The 24,576-nt window shown below is 38.3% G+C and overlaps 1 protein-coding gene and 1 non-coding gene across 3 annotated transcripts; both read right to left on the bottom strand.

Annotated features, from left to right (window-relative positions):
• Positions 1 to 5,078: 5,078 nt before the first annotated feature.
• Positions 5,079 to 23,090, bottom strand: LOC145468055 (cyclic GMP-AMP phosphodiesterase SMPDL3A-like). Of its 2 annotated transcripts, XM_081451715.1 has the most exons (7): positions 22,060 to 23,090; positions 13,373 to 13,721; positions 11,748 to 12,056; positions 9,329 to 9,500; positions 8,461 to 8,555; positions 8,000 to 8,224; positions 5,079 to 5,464 (listed from the first exon to the last, which is right to left on the bottom strand). In XM_081451715.1, exons 2-7 carry the CDS (start codon positions 13,701 to 13,703, stop codon positions 5,193 to 5,195), a joined length of 1,404 nt encoding a protein of 467 aa, XP_081307841.1. In that variant the 5' UTR covers positions 13,704 to 13,721; positions 22,060 to 23,090; the 3' UTR covers positions 5,079 to 5,192. The 2 variants fall into 2 exon arrangements, with proteins under 2 accessions (XP_081307841.1, XP_081307842.1); XM_081451716.1 differs by lacking the exon at positions 22,060 to 23,090 and having other exon boundaries at positions 13,373 to 14,801.
• On the bottom strand, positions 6,285 to 6,356 carry Trnas-uga (transfer RNA serine (anticodon UGA)). The gene has a single exon. It is a non-coding gene; the product is annotated as a tRNA-Ser (tRNA).
• Positions 23,091 to 24,576: the final 1,486 nt, after the last annotated feature.

Raw genomic sequence — 24,576 nt, 5'->3', positions numbered from 1 at the left:
ATACACTTCATGTATGAGATAAATGACAGCCGTACGGCTCTCGTATTCCTCTTCAGTTCATCGTCGCATGAGTGCTTGCTTTCATATATTGAGTATATATGAGGGAATCGATAATCTAAAAGCACTTGGGATGTAAATAAACAAACGTTATTCTAAGATAATAGGCAATAGACTTTGTCCACTTGTGGTAAGTCTTTTAGGTAAGCAGTGTATCCACGCCTGACAGAAGCTCACACGTCACTCATGACTAAGTAATTCTTGAACTCTCGTCATGTGGCCGATTTATTGCAGGTAGCTTTGCAGGGCTTGTACAAAATGGAAAATAGAAACCGGCGATTATAGCCGGGGAATCAATACGAGCTAAGGTGCTGTTGCCAGCGAAGGTTTCCACCCATAGAGTTAGAGTTAGCTAGACAAGCTATATTTGACCAGGTCTCGATGTTCAAAGCACAATTGTACTTGTTAGGTGATGAGAACAGAGAAAACTCTAACACTCAAACGGCTTGCATCTTTGATGATCTAGAAACAATGCTTCAGACTGAAACAAAAAAGTGGCGTGAGGGTTGTTCGGATGTGTTCGATTTCTTGATATCGGGTGTTTCACCGTCTGAACTCTCGCCTTGGCAGGAGCTCCAAAACGTCCAACCACAAAACGGCGTGGTTGGCAACTACTTAACGTATTTACGTAGTTAAGGTACCGACGACTCTGTTACCCCTAGAGTTCACAAGTAAACATTGTATATACACATTCAGGCAAGCCTTATACTGAATAATATAATAATAACGGAACATTTACATGAAGCCAAGCGAAATAGAGTTGGTTGAATGTTATCGTTAAAGTCATGTCAAATGACTGTCGTGTATGTAATAATTATATTGAGACTTTCTTTGGTAACGTTCATTTCTCGATAAGTATGAATTTTTTTAGTAATTTAGTGGTTGGCGAGGAAAGTGAAACATATATTGTCGATTGCTTTAGGTCGGATGGTTGCTTTACTCACCAGGATCTTGGTATTTTAACGCATGGCGAAATTTCTTATTTAGTTTCTTATTAGTTTTTATGATGTTATTTTAGGCATATATGATAGAGATAAACTTACACTCATCATATTCATATATATTGCGATCATCCCATAAGTTTGTTAACGAGACAGACGATTGTCTTAAACCAAACAAGATTTAATTTGGAGAGAGAATTACCGCATTATACTGGGGACGTTGGTAAAACATACATTCTTCGCATTGGACTTCGTCGTTATCCTAAGGATAACAAATCTCCACTCCAATCCAGAATTGTCTGGCATGCTTGTAATCCCATCCAGCACAAAATGGATTTTATGCGCTGTTACATTTCATTGTCGAGATAAGAGCAACTTAGGATTAGAATTAGCTGATCCCTGTAGCCCTGTCCCTAACCAGTCCAATCCTGGATTATCTTACGTGCTTTACATCCCTCCCATGGGAATAGTCTAAAACAAAAGGATTTTTCCTGCTGCTCTAGCTTAATTAAAAAACCATTACCGGCTGTCATAATAATACTTAACCCTTTGAATACCAAAATTTCGCCAAAAAATACCGTTTTTAACCGTTTAGCTAGTCAGGTTTTTTAGCTGCCATGACGCTAAATAAGCCTAAGTTTTGCTAAGAAAGCTTTTTTTTTTTACTAAATGGAGAGGTTTTTCGAGGATTAGGTACAAAATTGAGCAATATTTCAATTCCAGGCATGCGCATAAGCCAAAATTTGGACAATTTTTTTTTTTTTGCCATTAACCGTTCTCAATTTTGTTTGTTGCCAATTTCCTATCTGTTTTTTTCGGCCCTTTTACACTGGCTACCTTTTGCGTTGCATGTTCTTTCTGGCTGCCGTGAAAAGTTGGATGTTAATTAAATGGACCTTGATCAATCATAGGCGTAGTGGACCATTTTACCACCGTTTTTGCACCAAAACTGATAACATTGTTTTTCGATTTGCGACGTCGGAATGTCGTCGATATTTAAACCTGACCATTGTGCGGAAAGGCCTAGCCTAGTATTACTAACTGCTTATCAAGAATATCTGATGACATTGAAATTGATGACGTCACAAGTGGTACAAAGAGCACGACCATTAATTACGCATATATGCGTACTTGGTATTCAAAGGGTTAATATATAGCCTCGGTCCTCAACACAGGAGTCAGGGAGAAAGGCATTAATTGTATTGTTGTTCTTGTTGCCGTTGTTGTTGCTCAGTGAATCAAGAGCACTGTAGTCGAAATAGTCACAGTGAAAAATTGCAAAACAACTTTTTTCACGCTCGTGTCATGTTGAGTCAGTTCACTTTTCACATTTCATTACCGAGCAAAAAATTCACCATCTTCATTCACTTATGACGCTCACGATGACTTTGACAGTGCTGATCCTAGCAGCATGCAGGATACCTGTCGCATATGAACTCAGTTAAATGGCGTTGCTCTCCATGAGTCCTCGTGGCTCAGTGGATAGAGCACCCGCCCGGTGTTCGGGAGGTCCCGATTCCTGTCGAGAATTCAGTTTTTTTTCTTTGTCCCACGTTCGTGTCAAGTTGATCAGTTCACTTTTCACATTTCATTACCGAGCTTAAAATTCACCATGTTTTTTCAATTATCAAACTTTTCAGTAATCTTACCACACGTTTATTGTGTTATTTATATGCTACATCTTGCATGTTTGACACCCTCTCGACTATTCTCATTAAAAGTAGCAAACTTTATCAAGGCCGGTTTTACGTTACGTTAATTACGAGAGACTATGGAATCACTGCTCAAGACTTTTTCTTTGTTTGCGTTTAACACTGACTGTAATGGCGGCTGCTTTCCTGTCACTTGGTACACACAGCGCAAGTCAGTTGGCGGTTAGTTACATATGGAAGACACGGGAGTCCAAAGCATTCACCTTGCACGAGGTTCAATGACGCACCAACCATGTTTGCCTGGCTACCAGAGACATACTCTGTGTCCTCGTCAACGCAGATGTAGTCGCGTTGCTTCTTGTTTGAATAGGCTTCAGTCATCAGGTACCCATGATACTCCTCGGTCCAGGGAGGGAGTTTAAGCAAAGGTTTAATGAGCAGAACAATTGTTCTGCACGTGCGTTTTGAATCTCTGTACATTCTTTGCCGTCCTCTACAAAACTACAACGTGGAATGACAAAGTCATAAGTATTTTAGAGAACGTAAACCGCAATGGCAAATTTTTCGCGTCTTTTTTTAAATTGAACGCTGTCATTACATATTTAGCCTGAGCAGGTTTTTAGACCAATATGCGTACTGAACAGATCTACAAAGTTGCGACATTTGAGGGTAGAATATAAATAGTTTTTTTACTAGGCGTCGTCCTCGGCGGCACCGTCGTCATTGGATTCGCGCTAGAATTGTACGGCGAATTTAACTGGAAAAAAGGACAAATGGGACGCACTCTGTTCCCTGTTAGCCACACTAACACAAAAAGCTTTATATGTCTATTTATAGTAGATTTAATCATGGCAACACGATCGCATGTGTACAGTTTGATTTTGAGGTCATTTCAATCAATAGAAATCGATTCGCGCTACAATTGTACGGCGAATTTACTGGAAAAAAGGTCAAATAGGACTCATTCTGCTCCCTGTGTACTAGCTACCCTAAACGTCGGCATCCGAGAAGTTTGTAGCTTAAGAGGTATTAGGGTATTGGGGTATAAGGGGCTACAGGTATTACGGTATTAGGGTGTTTGGGTATTAGGTTAGTAGTGTATTAGGATATTAGAGTATTAGGGTATTAGGGTATAAAGGTATTAGGATAGTATTTCATTAGCGTATTAGGGTGTTAAAAGATTAGGGTGCTAGGGTGTTAATGTATTAGGGCATTAGGGTGTCAGGGTATTAGGGTATAATAGTGTTAGGATATTAGGGTATTAGGGTATTTGGGTATAAGGGTATTGGGGTGTTACGGTGTTAGGGTATTAGGATATTTAGGTGTTAGGGCGTTAGGGTGTTAGCGTTTCAAGGTATTAGGGTGTTAGGGCGTTAGGGTATTAGGGTGTTAGGGTTTTAGGATAATAGACTATTGAGGTATTAAGGTATTGGGGTATTGGGGTATTGATGTATTGGGATATTAGGGTATTAAGAGTAATTACCCAAAACCAGGAGCCATAATCGGGGACGGAGACCGTAAGCGCGCGCCATTTCTAGTATTGGGGTTGTCCCCATGATATGGGACAATAATTCTATTTTTAGAACAAATTGCGCCATCGCCTACGGCACACGCGCGTACATGCTGCGAGGATTTTTGCGGATGTCGCGCGGGGGAAAAGGCGTCCGAAATTCCCGAAATTTTTCATGTTTTTGACCCGCAACTCAACGCGTTTACGTCTGTTGGAATTTTGCTTAAGTATTTTCGTCGTAAGCTGCTCCAGTTTGAGTGAAGTAAGACAGTGTCGAATTTAGGTATGTTCCGCTGTAAGCTTACATATATCGCTGACCATGTTGTGTTCCGACGGATGCTTCTTTTACATGAGCTGTACATTACTCCACTTTAAATTTCACATATGTTGAAGATTAACAGCTTTTCCATTACACAGCAAAAAACTAGTTGGATATATTTAGATATAGCAGAGCTTCAGGACGTCATAGTTTCCTAGCTCCTCTTGCCACACGCTTGCGAGGAATTTGTCAGTCTATCGCGACCGAAAAGTAAAACAAAATAATTGCTAGTTTGAGTTTCGCTTGAATTGTAAGCAACGCTTGATGTTTCATCAAGGCCCAATAACTTTACGTCCGTAGATACTGCTCAGTTTTATTCGTGTAAAAATCCAGTAAATTCTCTGTTGTCGATGAATGAGAGCGCCCGCCGATGCGTGTTTTGTACAGTCAGTAAACATGACAAATTGTACTTCCACTGCACTTTCGTGTGAAAGCGTACATCGAACTCAAACAATAACTCTATAGTTTTTAAATATGTTTAAGATTGATAAATGTTTGAGAACATATTAAAAGCTAAACTGAAAATATGTGAACAAAGCAGAAATAATCAGCAAAGTTACGATGATGCTTTCTTTAATCAACTTGTCAACTATGACGATTAATCATACAAACACCATTCACGGTTAAGTTAGTTTTTATTCCTGCAAACCGTGTTGCAATGCAAGTGAGTAATACATCCCACACAGTATTGTAATCTCGACTTAATCCTCTCTCTAGCCACCAAGTACTTTGAATTTTTCGTGACACTTTTTGAAATCCTCTTCAAATACGTATCTCATGATACAGTAAAGGGGAAGTCGATCGTACGATCCTGTCTGGTAATTGGCCGTTGTGGAAGGTATATAAGCTTTCCAGTATGTACCATCAGTTTGGCTTATAAGCTCCTGGTTCAATTCGTCAATTCTGTCAGCGTTAATGAACTTGTTTCTGGATGGGTATTTCCTGCTGAAGGTGTAATCGAACTTCCACACCGGATTAGAAAATTCTACAAGAAAACAAAACAAATGCCGTCTGTTTACACTGTTGGTTTCTTTTAGTAATATGCTGTACGAAAATAAAGTCAAAACATAAACCTTCATCACATCGTTTTGCATAACCTTGATCTAACGCCCCGTCCACAATATGCCAGAGAATTTGAAAACGTAGCTTTATTTCTACGTTTAGGCTTACCGTCCACACTAATCCGGCACGAAAATTGACCTTTTCTAGAACGTTCTTCAACCCCAAGGAATTTAAAAACGCCAGCTTTGCGTTTTAGTGTGGACGAAAAATATTCTGAAAAGAGAGCTTTTCAAAAACGTTCACGTCACGATAATTATGAGATTTTCCCGCGCCGCCCGAGTTTTCCTCGAGTTTTTCTCCGGCGTGGTATGGAAGGAAAACATTTGATGCGTTTTCATAGCGAAACGTCGTGTTCAAATTTCTCCGGTGTAATGTGGACGGGGTATTAATACAAGTCATACAAGGGACGATGCGTCTTCCCTTGCTTAATATTAGATACATACATGATGTACCTCTTAAATGTGCTCAAGTTGTTGGAGCTTGAAAAAGATTTTGGTATCGGTTATGACCCCCTTCATAAAAAAAAAAAAAAATATGTTCAAATGTTGTTGTTTATAGTGGTCAATGCGCTTAGCTACGCCTGGCTAGTTTACAGGCATGCCACTTTAAATGAAGGAAACAAAGATATCAACTAAACGTAAAAGGCTTAAAAATCCCAACCGGCGGGAGTCAGACCAGTTGGCTATTTACAAGCATGACCGAGGAGTTGAACTAGGGTCTACCGAGAAACAACTCCAGCAAAGTGGTCAGAGCGGGACTTGAACCCGCGACCTCCGGATTTCAAGTCCGGCGCCCTAACCACTTAGCCACGCAGCAAAAGTGCCGAGATTGGTAAAATAACGAAATAAACTCACCTATGATTAATTACAAACTAAATTATTGGTCTTGATATTTTTATCACAATAGGAACAAACCGTACGATGCAAGTAGAAGCCTTATAGTGCTGTTACCACTTGTGACCAAAATTCTATCGCTATAATTTTTCCCTGCCATTGCACTTAGCTGACAGTTGCCCATCACTTATGTATATTCTAATATGGCTGCACGATTCGTTCCAAGGGATTAGGCAGTGGAGAGTTTTCGAGAATTTTCGAATTAGAATAACAACTTTTAAGAATTACAGATACAGGGAAAGAACCTCTACTTTAAGAGGCTCAGTTAACCAGTAGACAAACCACAGGAACCCAAGCGGACGTAAAACCAGGTATGGACTTCGGCAAACAAAAGGCATATTAAAACAAACTAAAGCAAACTACGGGTATATTACAAACTCACAACATGACTAGCTTTCAGCTGGCTTGATAGCTCAGTTGGTAGAGCACTGCACCGGTATCGCGGCGGTCATGGATTCAAATCCCGTTCAAACCCGAATTTTTTTTTCAGGCTTAAATTTCTCAACTGCTTAAGGTTTGCGTATAACTGCGATTATCAATCATGTCTTCATTTCATTCTCAGCGGTTCAAATGTATGGTCCTTCATATATTCACTTGAAAAGTAACATTTGTCCGAAAAAGGGTCTGAAATGTGGGGTGGTGTCATCTCTTTTACAGTGGAACGTTTTGCTGAAATTCACCTAACAGAGATGATCCTGGTTCCTCGTTTAAAGTGACCTTCACGACCAATATTTGATACAGATTAACAAATTTAGGATATAAATTTCAACGAAGTTTATAAGCTTATTCTTTTAGGGGAATGGGCGGGGAAGGAAATATACTTCTAGTCACTTAGGCCCAGTTCAGACGCCGAACTTTCCATGAGCTGAACCAAATACGGTGAATTAAGTACATGAAAAGTTCGGCGTCTGAATCAGTTAAGAACGGCTACTTGAATTTGGCACGGCCCAGCCGTTCTTCCCGCCTAGCTCAGCCGAGAATTTCGGCTTTGGAACGGCTTTGACTCAGACGTCGAACTTTTCATGAGCCGAACCTATAATGCATAAATTATCATAACATATTTTACAAGTAGTTTTCACTTTGCCTGACTGATCGCTGACATTTCGATGTGATTTGGTTTAAACTAAATAAAGTTCGACGAATTAAGTTCGACGTCTGAATCAACAGGTGTACTTTTGATAATTTGGGTCGGTCCAAATTCGAATTAAATTCGATAAAAGTTCGGCGCCTGAACTGGGCCTTACTTTTTCAGTAAATAAATGAAATTCGAGATGTTGAAAAATGAGTTTCCACTATACTAATACAGACTTTACACTTCCCAGAAGTTATGGATTAATAATAAATCAGTCTGCGGTAAACCACATTACGAGTTACATTAATTGCCTCTTTACTTGCACGTGCACTGTCTTCCAAATCCACTGTAAATGGTCATGTGTGATGACGCGTTTTGAAATAGAGATAAATGGCTTACTTTTGTGCTTACGAACTACAACCCAGAGCTAACTCGATCACTTATCAGGACAAACATGAGCTATGAGTAAAACATCGTGGGGAATTTTTCTTACCTGTAACTATGACCAAATCGAGGTAGTACTGATCATAATCAACAAGGGCTTGGTTGTCGGTGCGCAGCGTGAACACTTTAAACGCCGGGTTGTTGCTGTAAACAGGTGATATCGAGGCAGTCATTATAACAAAGGATTTCGTAGACGCTTTTTCTGCCTCTTCATTTGCGGCGTCCAAGATTTGAAGATGAAAATCATCCCTGTGAGTGTGAGCATAAAACTGACCTGACGAAGAGATCAAAACACGAGAAAACAACTTTTCAAATTTGATTTCTATTATTTCCTTAGTGCACAGCGCCTTTGGCCTTGTGCACGACTTATTGAATTTTATGCTGACACCACTAAAACACAATGCCAGTTCACCAATTAACTAATAATCAATTTTTCTGACTCGATCAAAAGATGTTAAATAACATGTTTTTATTTTCGAATTAGGATCTTCATTCAAATAGCGATTTTACCTGCCACTATATCATGGTACTTCCCAGCTACAAGGCTCACGTATCGGGTTAGATACTGCGGTAGCCAGAAGAAGTCGTATCCGTACGGGTCACCGCTGAAATAACAATTAAGATGAAAAAAATATAGACAAAAACAGCTTGTTTTACTTATTCATAAGTAAATAACTTTACTTAGCTGGTTAGATGAAAGATGAGTTTTCTGCTTCAGCTTCGCTCTAACTAACGAGACTCGAGCTCTTTCCTGCTTGTGATGCTTGCAAACGTAAGCAAATCTTTAAATCAATATACCATATTTGTATTCACCGTATTGGACTGGAACTAGCCTGCAGTGGAGGCTTCCTGCGGGGGAGTATCATCAAAAAGAGATAAATTTCTATTTGTAAAAGGCTTCCCGCATCATTAGCCTCGGTCCGGTTGCAAGCTCGTCCCAGTCCAATATCGAGAATACGAATATGGTCTATTCACCAACAGACCTGCTATCAGGTAAACTTGCAATATGATTGGCCGAACAATCTTCGTGTTTTCATGATTTTTCTTGAATAAAACAATTTTCGTTGCTTGATAAATGTTCCTTTTTAACTACTACAATTTTTTTGTCAATACAACGGCTTAACAAAGAAGGCTAAAAAAATAACACCTGGCCTTTAGTTTTGCTTGATCAATCGGTCAGTGGGTTATGTTACAACACAGTCCGACGGTTCGAGCATTTGCTCTATGTTGCTATTCAATTAAATTCTTGATTGTTGACTCAGGGCTTCGCCATTAGCCAACTGTTGCAGAAACCTCGAGCAAGCCGCCTTATTGTTAAATAGAAACCTTGAGCTGTATTGTAATAGTTATTATCATAAACTATGCCTCAACGACTCACCCGGGAGGAATGTGACTCATTATAAGAACTTTCTTTCTCTGGTTTTTGGCCATCTGAAGTTGATCATTGAACCATTGCATTTGACTTTCAGCTATCTGATCAACAAGCGGATCGGTGTATCTGTTGTCATTCCAGTACATGGTGTTCAAGACTAGTAAGATCATCTTTCCATCTGGAAGTAAAGTGTCAACAGTATAATTGGCGATCTTTAATCTTTCATATGGGATTCAGTGGCGTCGTGAAAAAAAAATCACTGAATCCATCAATTGTTAGATTTAAAAGTCTGCAGAAGCAGCTTTAAAGTCGAGACATCAGAATTTCTACACTCAACGAAAAATCGCTAAATTCAAGCAGCTGTGCTAGAGAGAGCGCATCTTCAAACAAATTTGGTCATATTTTTTTAGTTTGTCGTTTGTAATCGCTCTTAATAAACCTAGTCGTAACCACTGATCTTGTTTATTTTTATAATTATTACTTTTTTCATGTTCTTCAGCCATAGCCACACAAAACCACGTCTGTGGTAAGGAGCATCATTGAATGTTATTAACTCGTGCATTGCGTGATTCACTTTAACTGACGTGACTTGAAATGTCGTGGCTAAGTAGTCACTTAATCTTGCCAAAGATAACTTTAGCGACCCCTAAAAATAATAACCGATACTTTTTTCTACTTAGATCCACCAAAACACGAGATAAAAACATTGGCGGAACAATCTCCTTGCTTGGCGTTGACTTCAGTTTTAACTACATTCGTATGTCTTTAATTGCATATTTTATCTGTGAAAACAAGCATGATATAGCATTGAAGAATATCATCATGGTCGGAGAAAGACATTTTGTTGTTGTTGAAGTAAGTTTAAAGTAGTTATAATTTGGAAAAACTGAGGAAGCAATCTCTAAATGTATTAACATAACTATATTTTTTAGCTCATTTTTCAAAACTTAAGCAATAGAGAGGAATGCTTAGAAAGCAAGACTAAGATATTCAGTTTGAATATGTTTTTGCTCGCTTTTTTGGGTTTGACCATGCAAAAAATACGGTAGGTGTTTAAAAATTATCGGTAGAAACGTTTTGGTTCTACGAAACTTACTCGTAGTGTATGAACGTGAAACGAAAGACTGTGCAGGGTCGTTGACTTTCCGACGTAATTCTTGGCGTCTTTGTTTGCCTGGTTTCGTAACCATTCCCTCTACGAACTATGGCCGGGATACATTCCAAAAGCAGCCAAATACGAACAAATAAACAAATTGAATTACAAATGCTTTGCGAGGGATTTACAAACCCTTGTTTTTCTAACCAATGTTGTCGGTGCTGTCGTTGTTGTTATTGTTCAGTATAAACACACATCCAACTCTCGGCAAACATACTAAGCCTGGGTGATTAAAATAATCCAAAATCACTGCAACTTATACTGATTCAAATTTCTTTGTTAGCATTATATTTGTGACTTGACCAGTGTTTCTCCTTTTCGTTATACTTCATGTTATCAAAAATGTTTTTTTTTTAACATATTGGCCAAAAAATAACAACAAAATAACGCTTGCAAACCGGGAGAACTAAAAGCTGCCGTGGTTAAATTTTAATATGTAGATTTAGGCCAGCCTGAAAGGGTAGCTCCTGGACCGGGTTGTTCAGAGCCCGATTTAGCTAACCCAGGAACAGGTAGAATTTTGATTTGAGTTTTGTAACTTTGCAGGGAGGTTTTCTGTATATTATTTGGCCTTCTGTTTTGAGTTTAATAATCATCATATACACAAAACAAAGTAGCAAAAAACATTTGTATAGAGGAAAAAGTTATAATTCGGTTAACTTTTAATCCTGGGTTAGCGTTAACCGGCTTCCGAACAATCCTGCCCTGTTTGCAACAAGTTAACCTGACATGAGTCCGCAATTCAATCAAAAACCAGCACTTGGTCAACGGTCAACTTCAAAAAACAAAAAAAACAAAAAAAACACATGACCTCGATGAGCTGTAAAGTTGAACCCGCGATATGGTCACGTGATACTGGTCAGCGGATACCTTGTTTTGACAGGTGTCAATTGATGATAACATGGATGTCCAAAATCAAAGAAGAGCACGGTAAAGCAAGGCTGCATGTCTCTAGTGTCTCTGTCAACCTATTATTTGGAGTATGCCCGCCATGTTGCGCGACTCCGTCGCCATCGCAGTCGTCGTGCGTACGCGCCCACGAGCAATACCGCTAGCCATGATAACCATGAGAAAATCAACTCATGAGTTTCTTTTTCTTTCCTATATGAGTATGGGGCTCCGCTTGGCGGCCCTTCGGGCCGCCGGAGCTCCGTTATTACCGCGTCTTTCTGAAAACCGAGGCTTGGGTTATGAGATTTAATCTCACGCGACCTAGCGCTTTCAAACCCAGTCTCACTCTGTCAATTTGGTCTCAAATGATAGTCTTACCTGCAATGTTTGCGCTGTAATAGCCACCATCAATAAATGTTTTCGCAAGTGCCTCCATAGTCGTAGGCTTTTGGACATGATCCGGGCACTTTTCGCACAAAATAAGCGGAGCCCAGTAAGTCAGAACAGTCTTGTACCAATCGCTGTTATTTGGTAGTATATAATGTCCGGGAAGATCGTTGTTGCCAAAAGCAGGAAAAACCGGAATTTCCGGAAATACTTCATGGGCTTTGCTGCTGACAAAGGACAAGCTGTTTAGAACATTGTGTGAACCAAAATCGTCTGTCAGACCGTGGCCAGCTGAGTCTCCTATAATAGGAACAAAAAAGAAGACCACGGTATGATAATAATTCAACTCCCTATGGGCTTCTGAACAATATTGCAGATTCATACCTAGTGTATAAACGTGAATTTCTCAGCTAGCGCTCAGGCTGTATGTTAGTAGGTTTCCATTTTCTTGGCACCGAAGGGAAAACGTGATATAATACTTTTAGGGTTATTCAAGTTTTTTTTTTATGTTACTGGGCAATTTAAATGCGTTTTGGTCCTCCAAAATATTTAGAAATACTGACAAGCTCTCCTCTGATAACAAATTGAGACAATCTTCCTTTAAGCTATAACGCCGTGCGTCAGTGACCAAAAAAGACTAACACTGATGATTAGTAAATAAGAAATCTGACGAGTTGACGTCAGCCCCATTTCACAATGGAAACTATAATGATAATAATAATGATAATGATAATAATAATGATAATGATAATGATAAGACACTTCAGATGAGTTTTAATGCAAGCATTTCAAGTAAAAACAATTGTTACTGTTTTTCTTATATTTTTGGCCTATTTAGTCTTTATTCTTTTGTTATTGCTATTTTTTCCTCAGTTTTTTCATCATCATTGTCATCATCATTTATTTGCCACGTACGTAAATAATGACAAAAGATATTGACAGTACTCAAAAGGCGGCGAGGAGACCTCCAAAAGAAACCACCGGGGTATAACGGAGGCCACCTCAGAAGTTAATATATTGATAATTTTAAGTTCTGCGGACGCGGCATGACCAATTTACTATTTCTAAATAAAAATGTGATCAACTTTTTAGACTTGGCTAGTAGCGTGAAAACGTTACTTAGTTGTAATTTCAAGTATTTCTCATCAAACATGTTTGTTAATATTGTACCGCTATTTGATCAGTGTAGAATTATGCTTGTGCAATCTGTTGTTGTTATTAATTGTTTTTATTTTATAGTTCATTTTCCCCACGAAATTTGAAAAGTTATTTCACCTGAGAGTCGTCTATAGATGTTAATCATTGGCAACTATTGAGTCGTGTTTAATGAAGGCTGTTGCAATATAAAATAGTTGTATATTGCGAGCTTGATTTGTCTCAAACATTAATCCCTTCTGACGGTTTCAATGTTGAGACGAAGAGATTTCCCAAAATTCTAAGTTTATATCGTAGTTAGCCAAGATGAGGCCGCTTTTAAATTATTCCAACTTAAAACAGGCAGTTTAAGTCAAAAAAAAAAAAAGAGTACAAAATGTTTCCTCCGAGTATAAAATTACAAATTATTTAAAGAAATAATTTGGCCTGATCGGCATTAACAAAACAATCTAATTGTACACCTGCCAACATTATAAACTTGGCGTCACGTGCTTTCTCCTTCATGCCATCTAAAGTAATTAACCAGAGAGCTGCTGGGGAATCACATCCAATTCTCCCATAAGGTGCTTCATAATCCGCGGTAGAACTGGCTCCTGAGCTCTCGCACCAGTTGCTTTCATCCACGGATTTATTGTAAAATGGAGTGTAATGGACGTCGGATACGTGAAGGAACTTCAATTTGTCTCTTCGACCTATGTTAAACGGGCGACCCTTAGGCCTTCGACAATCAGTTGGCAGAGCGAAGGCAAGGATAATTACGAACAATACCGCAAATGAATGGCCCATATACATTGTGGATTCTTGACCTCGCTATCAAAAAAAGAAAGAAAGAAGTGTAAGGCTGTTGTGGGTCTTAAGAGTGATTTTCTGAGAGTGTCGAGAATCGGAAGACAGTCACGAAAAATCGATTTTTCTTTTATTTCGCCAAAACATACCTTAACATTAACTTATTCATGGAAAAATAGTTTAAAGTTCCAACGATTTATTCTACGGCCAAAATTTAAGAAAGTTTGAAATTTGCATATAATGGCGGTTTTCGCAGATTAAAATGTTCAGAATTTCACGCTTCTTTACGAAAACAGCGGGGGCGTAAAAACAATCCTATGAAAACAAAACTTGGCACAAATATTATTTCATTCTTTTACTTTAAAATCGTGTAATAAGTTTCTTGAAGTTTTGTTTGTAGCTTTGTAACGAAGGGTATTTTGTACAGCCGCCATTAATGTCTCTTGGCAAGGAACAAATAAAAGGCCAATTTTGACTAGTATAAATGGCCTCTGGTATATATCATTTGGTCAAAATATCTACATTTTAGGAAACCTTAGTTATTGTTTTTTTTACCCGAAAAGTTATAGCTCTGGGAATTAAAATGTTCTCCGTCAATAAAATATAATGTTACGGCATGTAAGCGAATTCAAATTTATGCAAATCACAAGGTTATTCTTTGGAAGTCAACGGTTTAAAACAGGAAACAACGACTCACCGTTACTTACGTTCCTTCTGCTACTATAGAAGTGATTTTAACTTCCCAGTGCCCTTGTGAGCTGCTCTGTAAAATATTTCCAGTAAAACAGCGAGCATAAACGGCCATAAAATTCGACAAGGTCGACAATGTTCATATTTGAGATGAGACACTGAGTGGCACACACAGTCCTGGCTGTTTTCATCGTCTTGCTCAGTCGACAGTCCTTTAAAAATATGATAGAATATTCGCTTCAAACCGTTGCAAATTGGTTTCTAATATCCATATGCCTCATGTCGACTCATGAGTTAATAACTCAATCCCCGTACAGTAAATAAACAACTCGACTGACCTCTGAGGTCAGGAGGTCACCTGATATGTCGTTATGTTACTTTTTCCCGGTTTCACATTACACGCGTAACGCCGTATTGAACTTCACGGTATTTAGTTGAATTACGGCATTCAAAATCTCTTTAAAGACATTTCGATTTAAAAAGAAAATTGAAAAAGCAACATTTCGACATAATTGTTAGTTTTTAAGATATCGTTCCTAGATGCATGATACTCTGACATAATTTCAACACTGGATTGATCTCTTTGATGTCGACGTGATTCATAGTTTTGTGCTTAGTAACATTTGGCACGCATCCAAACGTGCGCAAAGATAAATACTCAAAAATAAGAAACCGTTTATCTGCAGGAAAAGCTGGACCGCCGAAGATAATAATGTTTTAAACTCTGCATATTATTTATTCGAGTAACGCAAGCTACCTGCTTTCAGTAACGCTTCGTGTCGCTTAGCAAAAGTGACAAACTCACTCTATGAAAATAAAGGCTTAGTTACATTTGTTTCATTCTTTTATTTTTCTAATCTGAAATTTCTGTTATATAGGCTTAAGATTTTCTTTCCAACTTTACCGTTCAATTTCCTATCCCGGCAATATTTGAAGACATTCCTTCTCATTTGATTACTGTAAAACTTTACAATCACATATCTTGAGGATATTCAATACTTGCCTGTGTCGTTGAAGGCGTCAAAAAAGTGTCAGACATTTATTACTTACTTGTTGAAGTTGTACTCTTAATAGTTTTAAGTTGCGCTTGTTAATGCAAATCAAACATGTTCACTTTCTTATAAAGTTATTGCAATGTCTGTCAAGAGCAGCATGACATTTTGGGTGAAAAATTAAGCAAACATTTAATACATGATCCTCAGTTACAGCAGCACAGAGTTAATCCGTTTTAATGGTAATATGGCTTTTTTAAGTATGTCCAGGTAGATTCTTTTAAGGCGAACAGTTGGGTGGCACTTCTAATTCCTTTTCTCCGTTCCTACTTTCTCTTCTCCAATATATGCCTGCTTGCAGGCTAGTGCCTCTCAATACAAATGCAGATTGCATTCTGCTTTCGGGAGTATTGGCCGCCATGATCGACTTTTGAAATCACTTTTCTTGGGAGTGGGGTGGGGGTGGATCAGCGCTACTTCTAAAACCTAATCATAACAGCAAAATTGAGCGTCATAAGTGACTGAAATGACTAAAACACAGAAACACGGGCTGTGCCGTATTAGTTAGCCACGGCTGGTGATATACGAGCAGCGAGAGCAAAGCTTATTTCGCGTGAGATTCGCGTATTCTGCTCGTTCCTTTCGTTCCTCTAAATAACGCATTCACTGCCAAGGGCATTATTTATCTCCACTTATTAGTTCGTGTAACTGACGATGTCTGGAGATCTGACCCGGATAGTCGCTGCTTTAAAAACCACAGGCAGTGGTGCTATCCAGTAAGATCGTTTGCCTCTTTTGACTCACATTCGATACTTTTTTTTTTTTTTTTTTTTTGCATTTCTGACACAAGTAACTCATTATGTGACTGCCGGAAAAATTAAGAAAAAATCTATCGACTGAAAAATTTTTGTCCTCAAATACGGCGTTACGCGTGTAATGTGAAACCGGGGAAAAGTAACAATGACATATCAGGTGACCTCCTGACCTCAGACGTCAGTCGAGTGGGTAATTCAATGTACGGAGACTGAGTTATTTACTCATGAGTCGACATGAGGCATATGGATATGAGAAACTAATTTGCTTCGGTTTGAAGCGAATATTCTATCATATTTTTAAAGGACTGTGGACTGAGCAAGACGATGAAAACAGCCAGGAGTGTGTGTGCTACTCAATGTCTCATCTCAAATATAAACATTGTCGACCTTGTCGAATTTTATGGCCGTTTATGCTCGCTGTTTTACTGGAAATATTTTACAGAGCAGCTCACAAGGGCACTGGGAAGTTAAAATCGCTTCTAAGTAACGGTGAGTCGTTTCCTGTTTTAAACCGTTGACTTCCAAAGAATAACCTTGTGATTTGCATAAATTTGAACTCGCTGACATGCCGTAACATTTTATTTTACTGACGGAGAACATTTTAATTCCCAGAGCTATAACTTTTCGGGTGAAAGAAACAATAATTGAGGTTTCCTAAAATGTAGATATTTTGACCAAATGATATATACCAGAGGCCATTTATACTAGTCAAAGTTCGCCTTTATTTGTTCCTTGCCAAGAGACAGAAATGGCGGCTGTACAAAAATACCCTTCGTTACAAAGCTACAAACAAAACTTCAAGAAACTTATCGCGCGATTTTAAAGTATAAGAAAGAAATAATATTTGTGCCAAGTTTTGTTTTCATAGGATTGTTTTTACGCCCCCGCTGTTTTCGTAAAGAAGCGTGAAATTCTGAACATTTTAATCTGCGAAAACCGCCATTATATGCAAATTTCGAACTTTCTTAAATTTTGGCCATAAAATGAATCGTCGGAACTTTAAACTATTCTTCCTTGAATAAGTTCACCCAAAGGTATGTTTTGGCGAAATAAAAGAAAAATCAATTTTTCGTGACTGTCTTCCGATTCTCGACGCTCTCAGAAAATCACTCTTAATGCCCCTAAATATGGTTGCTACACAAAATACAAAAATTAAACACAGCATTTAAAAAAGACGACACACCGTTTAAATTTGCAAGACATGTTTCGGATACTCAGTATCCATCTTCAGTTAAAGGATGTTTACAAGTGAGTGACTTTATATAAAGTAGGTAACAAGTAGGCGTAAATTACAAAATGTAGAATAATAGTTACAAATCAGTGAAAGAGTTACATAATACTTAAGGGATACAACAGAGTGGGAGAATAAAAAGGTGCGAATACAAAACTGTGAAAAATGCTGAATACAACTAGTAATTAAAGTAAGAGTTAAATTAACATGTTTGAGTTGTTTATTCAATGCGGGTCGTTCCCATTCAATATGAAGGGCTTCTTGGAAATTAGTAAGAGCCGGGAGCCGAGTCTAAGATGGAAAAACAATTAAAAGAGCATAGATTCTTACATGACTCAGAACCCCGAAAATGTTTATAGATATGGGAATTGCGATCCGAGAGTAAGTGCTAACGAACGTTGGTGCCAAAATGTCTAGTGGTTTCACCAACATAACAGGTATGACATCCTGCACATTTAAATTTGTAAACCACCTGGGGACGGAGCGTATTGGGAATCGAGTCCTTCACACTGAACATGTTACTTAACTTACAGGAAGAGTAGGCTAACCTAATGTAAATCCTTACAATACTTCTTAGCGATGATTTTGATTTTACGTTGCGTTTGTAGATTACACCTACTTGTTACCTACTTTATATAAAGTCACTCACTTGTAAACATCCTTTAATTTAACTGAAGATGGATACTGAGTATCCGAAACATGTCTTGCAAATTTAAACGGTGTGTCGTCTTTTATAAATGTTAGCTACGAAAATTTGGCAATACAAAAATTGTGGTTACAGAATTCTCCGCGTGAAAGGAGGGTTTGCATACCTGAAGATCTCTTTATTACCGTGAACAGTCAGTGGTCTTGACCCCTATTTCTGTTAATTATTTTATGATAGTGAGAAAATGAAAACGGGACTGTCCAAGTTTCCATGTAAATTGAAGGCGAATCACTGCCGAGAAACGAACTTAACGCGGATTTCAGTTAAACTGTGGTAAAAGGGTTTTCAATCATGCCTCGTTCTTAAGTTGGCTGAACACAATTTTTGATACCTGTGTTTCATTCACCTTTTTTTTTTTTTCCAAAACCCTTGATCCTTTGGTCGCCAAAAATGGCAGCAAGAGAGTTAACAACACAAACTTCGGTTTTTTGATAGTTAAGTTGACGTATGTTCCGTTGCTATGGCGACAAGAATAAATATAAACAGGCCTTTAAAATGGGTTTTGCTTATTTGCAGAAAATCAAGTCATTAGATTTTCTTTATAGTTTGCATGCAACAAGCTTGTAACTATGCCCACAAGTTAACACTATTTTCATAATAAGTTAACAGAGAGATCTTTAATAATCCCTTGTTGAAGGTTCACTGGAATATCTAGAATTTCCTTTGTTTTTGGGTTAAATTTCGTGGAATTCTAATGAGTGGTTCTCGAGAAATAGCCGTATTTCCGAGAAAGCTATTCCGCATTCAATCGCATTTTTTCGACTTACTATGCATGCGCTGCATTTAACTAGGTTTTTTTGGTAACAAAGGAAAAGCTGAGAATTGCTGGGTTCTTTGCATCGTTACCTTTTCTAACATACCTTTGTAATAAAAGACTAAAACCACCAATACACTGTGTTCAATTATGAAGAAAAAAAGCACAGATAGTGCGGGCGCTGAGCAAATAAAATGATCGCTGTGTTGACGCCATGTTTAATTTTTTCAATCCTTGTGCGCGCGCTGAATTGCATTAGCAAGAGCGCGCGCGAAAACTGTGTTCGGCCACCTTAATAGATTCTGGCTCACAATAAAGCCTCTTTTCACTGGATTCAATGAAATTTGCGATTTATTTCCGGGAAAATTCTTCTTTGCATTGCCCCTGCGCTAACAGCATTTGGTCATTAATCATCTTCATAGCGAGAACATTCTTAAATTCTTTAACAGCTGGCTTTTGTTTGAGTGTGTTTGAATGAATTGCGAAGAAATCTATTTCAAAATACACTAGCAGTAACTCTTCTAACTTCTTCTTGTTACGTGAAACTTGAATGTTTTAGCTCTCTAGTGATGGTAAGTATGTAGTTATACGTTTCCCCTAAAACTCAATTATAAAATAACAATGAGTAAGGGTCAGCTAACATGTAGACCGGGGCGGGTTGTCCGGACACGCAGGTCAAAGAACTACAGAAATTACCAACTATAATTTTAAGTTTTTTTATTTGACTTTTGTTCTTTCTTTATTTTTTAAATCCTCAGTAAATTACGCGCATTTCAGTTTGAAATCAGCCTGGATTTAAAGGCAAGCAGTTGAAAGGCGGTAAGTAGAATTAAAAAGTAGCGAAAAAAAAAAGTTTCTTTGTCATGAAACATTGATTTTGGTATTTTAGATGACCTAAAACAACTTACCTTTGTCTAAAGTGGCTTACTGCTAACAATAGCACTGTTATCTGTTTTAACTGTTTGTAGATTGAGATGATTATTTCTCACTGTTTTAACCACACATGAATTGACATGACGTGGCATCAAATAAACAGTTGTCTGCTATTGGTTCACCAACGGGCTTGTTCTGAATAAACTAAAACATGGCCACTAATTTAAACAATAGGCCGCACCTTTTGAAGAGAAAAATACCCATGTGTTGATTTTTAACGTTACTCTGAGTGTAGCAGTCTAGATTTGCGCTCAAGCAATCAAACGGATAAATAAATGACACCGAGGTCTTTTCTTAGCACAGAGAGAAACTTTATTGAAATCAAACACTAGTCAACCCTTTCCAAAAGTCGACGGACGAGCAGCTTAATCTATAACTATAACCTCTCCACCCACTAGAACAGTGGATCGGAATGGTGGGAGAGAAATTAACGAACCAAAAGTATAATTAGCTCGTAACTATTACTAAAACTGATACGAATACTAGGAAGTGAATTTCGAGATCATGAGAGGATGAAGAGTAAGACAGTTAATCCCCCATATAGGCCTTATTCCCAAAGTAATCCCTCTCAATTTTTTTTTTATATCACTCTCGGCTTCAGAAATCCTAGGAAGATCTAGAAGTTGATGATACAATCCTTTGGCGCGAATTTACTCATATGGGCAGCCCAGGCGACTGCACGCGCGCGCACTTTTATCCTCCACGATTACATCTATGAAACCTGCGTGGTAACATTATTCTCGAGAGAATTTCATACCATATCTAGGAAAATCTTGAGAGAGAGTACCTTGCGAATATAGCCTAGCTATATGGGGTATGAACTCCGGCGTTACCATTTATCCTCTCTTGTTGAGGTGCAAACAACGCGAACCTAATAAGACTAATAATAAAAATTGGGAAAGTAACTCATTTGCAAGCAGGGGACCAAAAGCAAAATCATTAACGCTTGTTTTCAGTTCTTAGATGGGATATTTAACTCCGCTCAGAAATGTACATGGAGACCAACGACCTGCAACAGCCAAACAGGGGTTAAACTGTGATAGACTACCATCCCTTAGTTGTAACAGTTCTCGTAGCTGCCTCACACTTGAGAACCGGCCGGATAAGATATACATTAACGCGAGCAGTCTTGGGCGGTGTTATTGATTCCTAGCAACCAGATCGATCGTTCGCCTCTCGACGAGTTATTCGCGGATCCTTACAGATTCCTGCATTTCCTTCATCATTTTCGAACCCCCCATAACGTGCTATTACAGCGCTTCAAAACTAAGCTATTTAACTCACCAAACTATTCTCGCCTCGCCTGTAAAGTGATATCGGCAAAACTTAACGTTATTATATTTGTAACTTGATAGTGATGTCTAGATGACATGGAAACGTCGACGTTAGCGTTGATATTCATGTGAAATTTACGCCCAAGAAAGCTATAAATTCAAATACTATTCAGACAAGTAATTCTCGTATTAAAATTCCATTAACAAGCAAATTTAACTTAGGCACTTTTTGGACACAAACTTTCCATAAAAATGATTTAATTATTTCAAAAAGAGGTCAAGTTTCTTTACTACTCATTTTCATGTGATTCACTTTCCACAGAGCTTGTGATTAGTGTAGAGTTGTGATTAGTGTAGTTTTCAGGCAGACATGAGATTGAACTGAGCGTTATGGATCAAATATTTTGACAATAACAAAACGTACCACATTAATGAACAAATATGTTGACTTGAGAGATAAGTCGTTAGCAAAGTACGACGCCATAATTTTAGAGTTCATTTATTAACTTTAGTCGTTGTATCAAAACAAAACTGCCCAGCCAGTTGGCCATGTTGAACACAGGAAATGTCTACAGGCGGACCAGGTTGTATCGTCCTTTTATTTTGAGATAAATGAGTCAATAAATTTCACTTCAAGGTCGAAGACCAGTGTCGAAGACCAGTGTTCAGTTTAAAAGGCAATGTAAGAGTTGAAAGCAATGTAAGGCGTACCCTAGAATACAGGCCTGTCAAAAAAGCCCAGTTTGAGCTGGCCGGGTGGTGTTATAAATTAACACTACATGGCAAAATTGGTGATTGCCTAGTACAAATTAAACGAGTGAGCAAGCTACCAAACTCTGTGTTCATAAGAAAGGACAGTAGGTTTTCGTCAAAAACTCCTAAAAACGTCGTTTTCTGTTACCCTATTATGACTAATTTGTGTATTGTTACCAATTAGCGTCTAAAAATAAAAAAGAAAGAACCTTACCTTTGACTAACGTGGCTAGATCGCTGCTACTAATAACCACTGAATACCGTCACGTTTACTCCTGCGGTCAATTCTTTTGCATAACACTCTTCCCAAGATACACGTGGCGGGGAAAAGCAATTATTTATTCATGCCTATTCTAGTTAAATTGTTTTGCCCAAAGTTAAATACAGCTGTCTTTAAGTAGATCAAAATTGAGTCAGGGAACATTCTAATGGCATCTGACAATGCATAAAGATCAAGACTGAAAATAACTAGTTTACATGTTAGCTGGAAGTAGGATAGTAGTAATGTTTCAAAAATCGGGTTAGAGGTCCCTTCAATATTCTTGAAACAGCATCCGAATTTAGGTCCCGCGGTGTTCGCATCCTAATCGATGCTTAAGGCTATTCATCGTCAGCGAAGTGTTTGTCAATAATAACAAAGCGATGGCTAAACAGAAGCATTCATCGACTTAATCGATAATCGTTTCGAATAGTGATTTATTAGTATATTAGCGGCTTTATATAGTTTAGCCAGCCAAATACATTGTATCGTCTTTAACAACGCAGAATCAATACTAAACCTACTGCTTCCTTGACAACGGCTAGCTCCTGAAATATGAACATTTTCGTTTACATACGTTTAAAAATGTTTACAGTCCTTTTTGTGTGTCTTAAATAATATAACCTACGCATGCGTTACGTAAATTTATCTAACTAAGCGCGTACAAGGTCCGTATTACCGCCGTATAGGGAGATTTTGACGAACACCAGCGAGAAGCTATATCTTCTTTAAATACAGTCAGGAGTCAAGTTAGTGAATTAAGTAAGAATTTTTTCCATCTGAGTTTTTTTTGTTTTGCTTAATTGTCATCCCGTACCAGAACTTAGGTGTTTCGAAATGCTTCCTTAAACATTTGTCTCTCAGCTGATGCATTAGTTGTGAAATTAAGAGGAGAATAATACTTCAAAGAACAATAGTGTATTAGCTAATCAGTATCATTTTTTAAAATTCTCAAGGTAAGTAATCAACTTGTAACAAAAATACGAAAATAAGAAGCATCATTTTGTGGATATTGTCCTGATGATTTTCTCTTTATAAGAAATGTCAAAAGAAGAACTGAATGTTCAGTTGAAGTGTTTTTACTCGTCTGCGAGGAAGAAAGATGACTCGTAAATTGCAAAAGTTCATTGATTAAATCCATTAAAGCCGCCAGTTGATCATTTCCTTCGCACGCCGCCGCACAACAAACCGTTTTCCATTATCTCTGACCGGGCAAATAAGTTATTAGAGCATATGCATTTGTAAAAGGCCGCAGGTAAACAGGCATAATTGCCGGCGTAGTCCATAAGAAACCAGTTTCCAATGAGCAGATGAGGAAACTGTTCCAGTAAGCAAGCTCGGATCAGCCGAGAGCAAGAATCCCGCACAGCTACAGAGGACGACCTAGTTTCATCTCAGTCTCTTTTTTGGCCGACGACGACGAGAGAATCAACGACAGCTAGCGCCAACTATTCTGTCCTTGCGAAAAACACCTCAAGGAGTTGAGTGTTTTGAGCTGAACCGAAGTAAGCCCGGTTCTTTACCAGAGAATAATTTTGGCACAACGTCTGTGTCACATGGCGATCAAAGTTTTCCGCAGCATTATTACAATGGCAATGTGCAAGTGCACAATTATTTGGCTCTTCTCCATGACTCGAACTTGAACTCTTTTCAAACTTTCTGACCAAGGTTATATCTCCTTCATTTGATAGACGTTTCTCGAATTCTACTTGATTGCAATTTCATTCAGCAAATTCGCTTGCTTCGCTCTCAAATTTTTCATTCAACTAATTTTACAAACGGCGCGCATGTCATGTGATTTCCCACTTGTTGTTGTTTTTGTCACATCGACTTCCGGTCGTTTTGTAAAATTAAAATCCAATAAAGTTAAGCTATATTTCCAAGAATACAAACGTACCGAATTTAATAAAACAATTATTCCATTCGCGCTTGTTGGATATGAAATTGGTTATAGCCAACTCGGCCCTACGGGCCTCGTTGGCTCTTTACCATCTCATATCCAACGCGCGCTCATGGAATAATTGTTAATTATTATTGCATCTACCACGATGAATAACAACAACCTTTTCCTCGACTTCCACTCGTGTTTCTATAACTCGATAGAAACACGGTATATGTTTCCTATTTCTTTAATAGAAAGAAAAGGAAACCCTTGAATTGATTTTCTCGTGCATATGGTTATCATGGATAGCGGTATTGTTAGTGGGCGCGTACCCACGACGAAAACGGCGGCGGTGGCGGCGGAGTAGCGCAAGATGGCGGTCGTACTCCAGCTCATAGGTTGACAGAGACATGCAGCCATGATTTATAGCGTACTTCTTGTAATATATCAAACACTGTGAGAGTGACGGTGTTTCATCGGGATGTGCAAACACCGAGAAGAAAGTTGAAAATACGACGCGCAGCGAAGTATTTTTGACGAAATTCGAGGCGTTTAGATAGTCGATGAAACACTGTCTCGAGCGTTTGATA

This window comes from Orbicella franksi, chromosome 14, assembly GCF_964199315.1.
Source record: "Orbicella franksi chromosome 14, jaOrbFran1.1, whole genome shotgun sequence".
Lineage (NCBI taxonomy): Eukaryota > Metazoa > Cnidaria > Anthozoa > Scleractinia > Merulinidae > Orbicella > Orbicella franksi.
Note: the sequence above shows the minus strand (reverse complement) of the source record. Positions and strands in the feature narration are given on the sequence as shown.

Bases quoted from the DNA above. Each gene is read 5' to 3' on its own strand.
- LOC145468055 (XM_081451715.1), bottom strand. From the start codon at position 13,703: ATGTATATGGGCCATTCATTTGCGGTATTGTTCGTAATTATCCTTGCC. The intron at 8,556-9,328 runs GTGAGTCGTTGA...TTGTTATTTCAG, and splicing joins ATGAGTCACATTCCTCCCGG to CGGTGACCCGTACGGATACG. The intron at 5,465-7,999 runs GTAAGAAAAATT...GTTTTCTTGTAG, and splicing joins CGATTTGGTCATAGTTACAG to AATTTTCTAATCCGGTGTGG.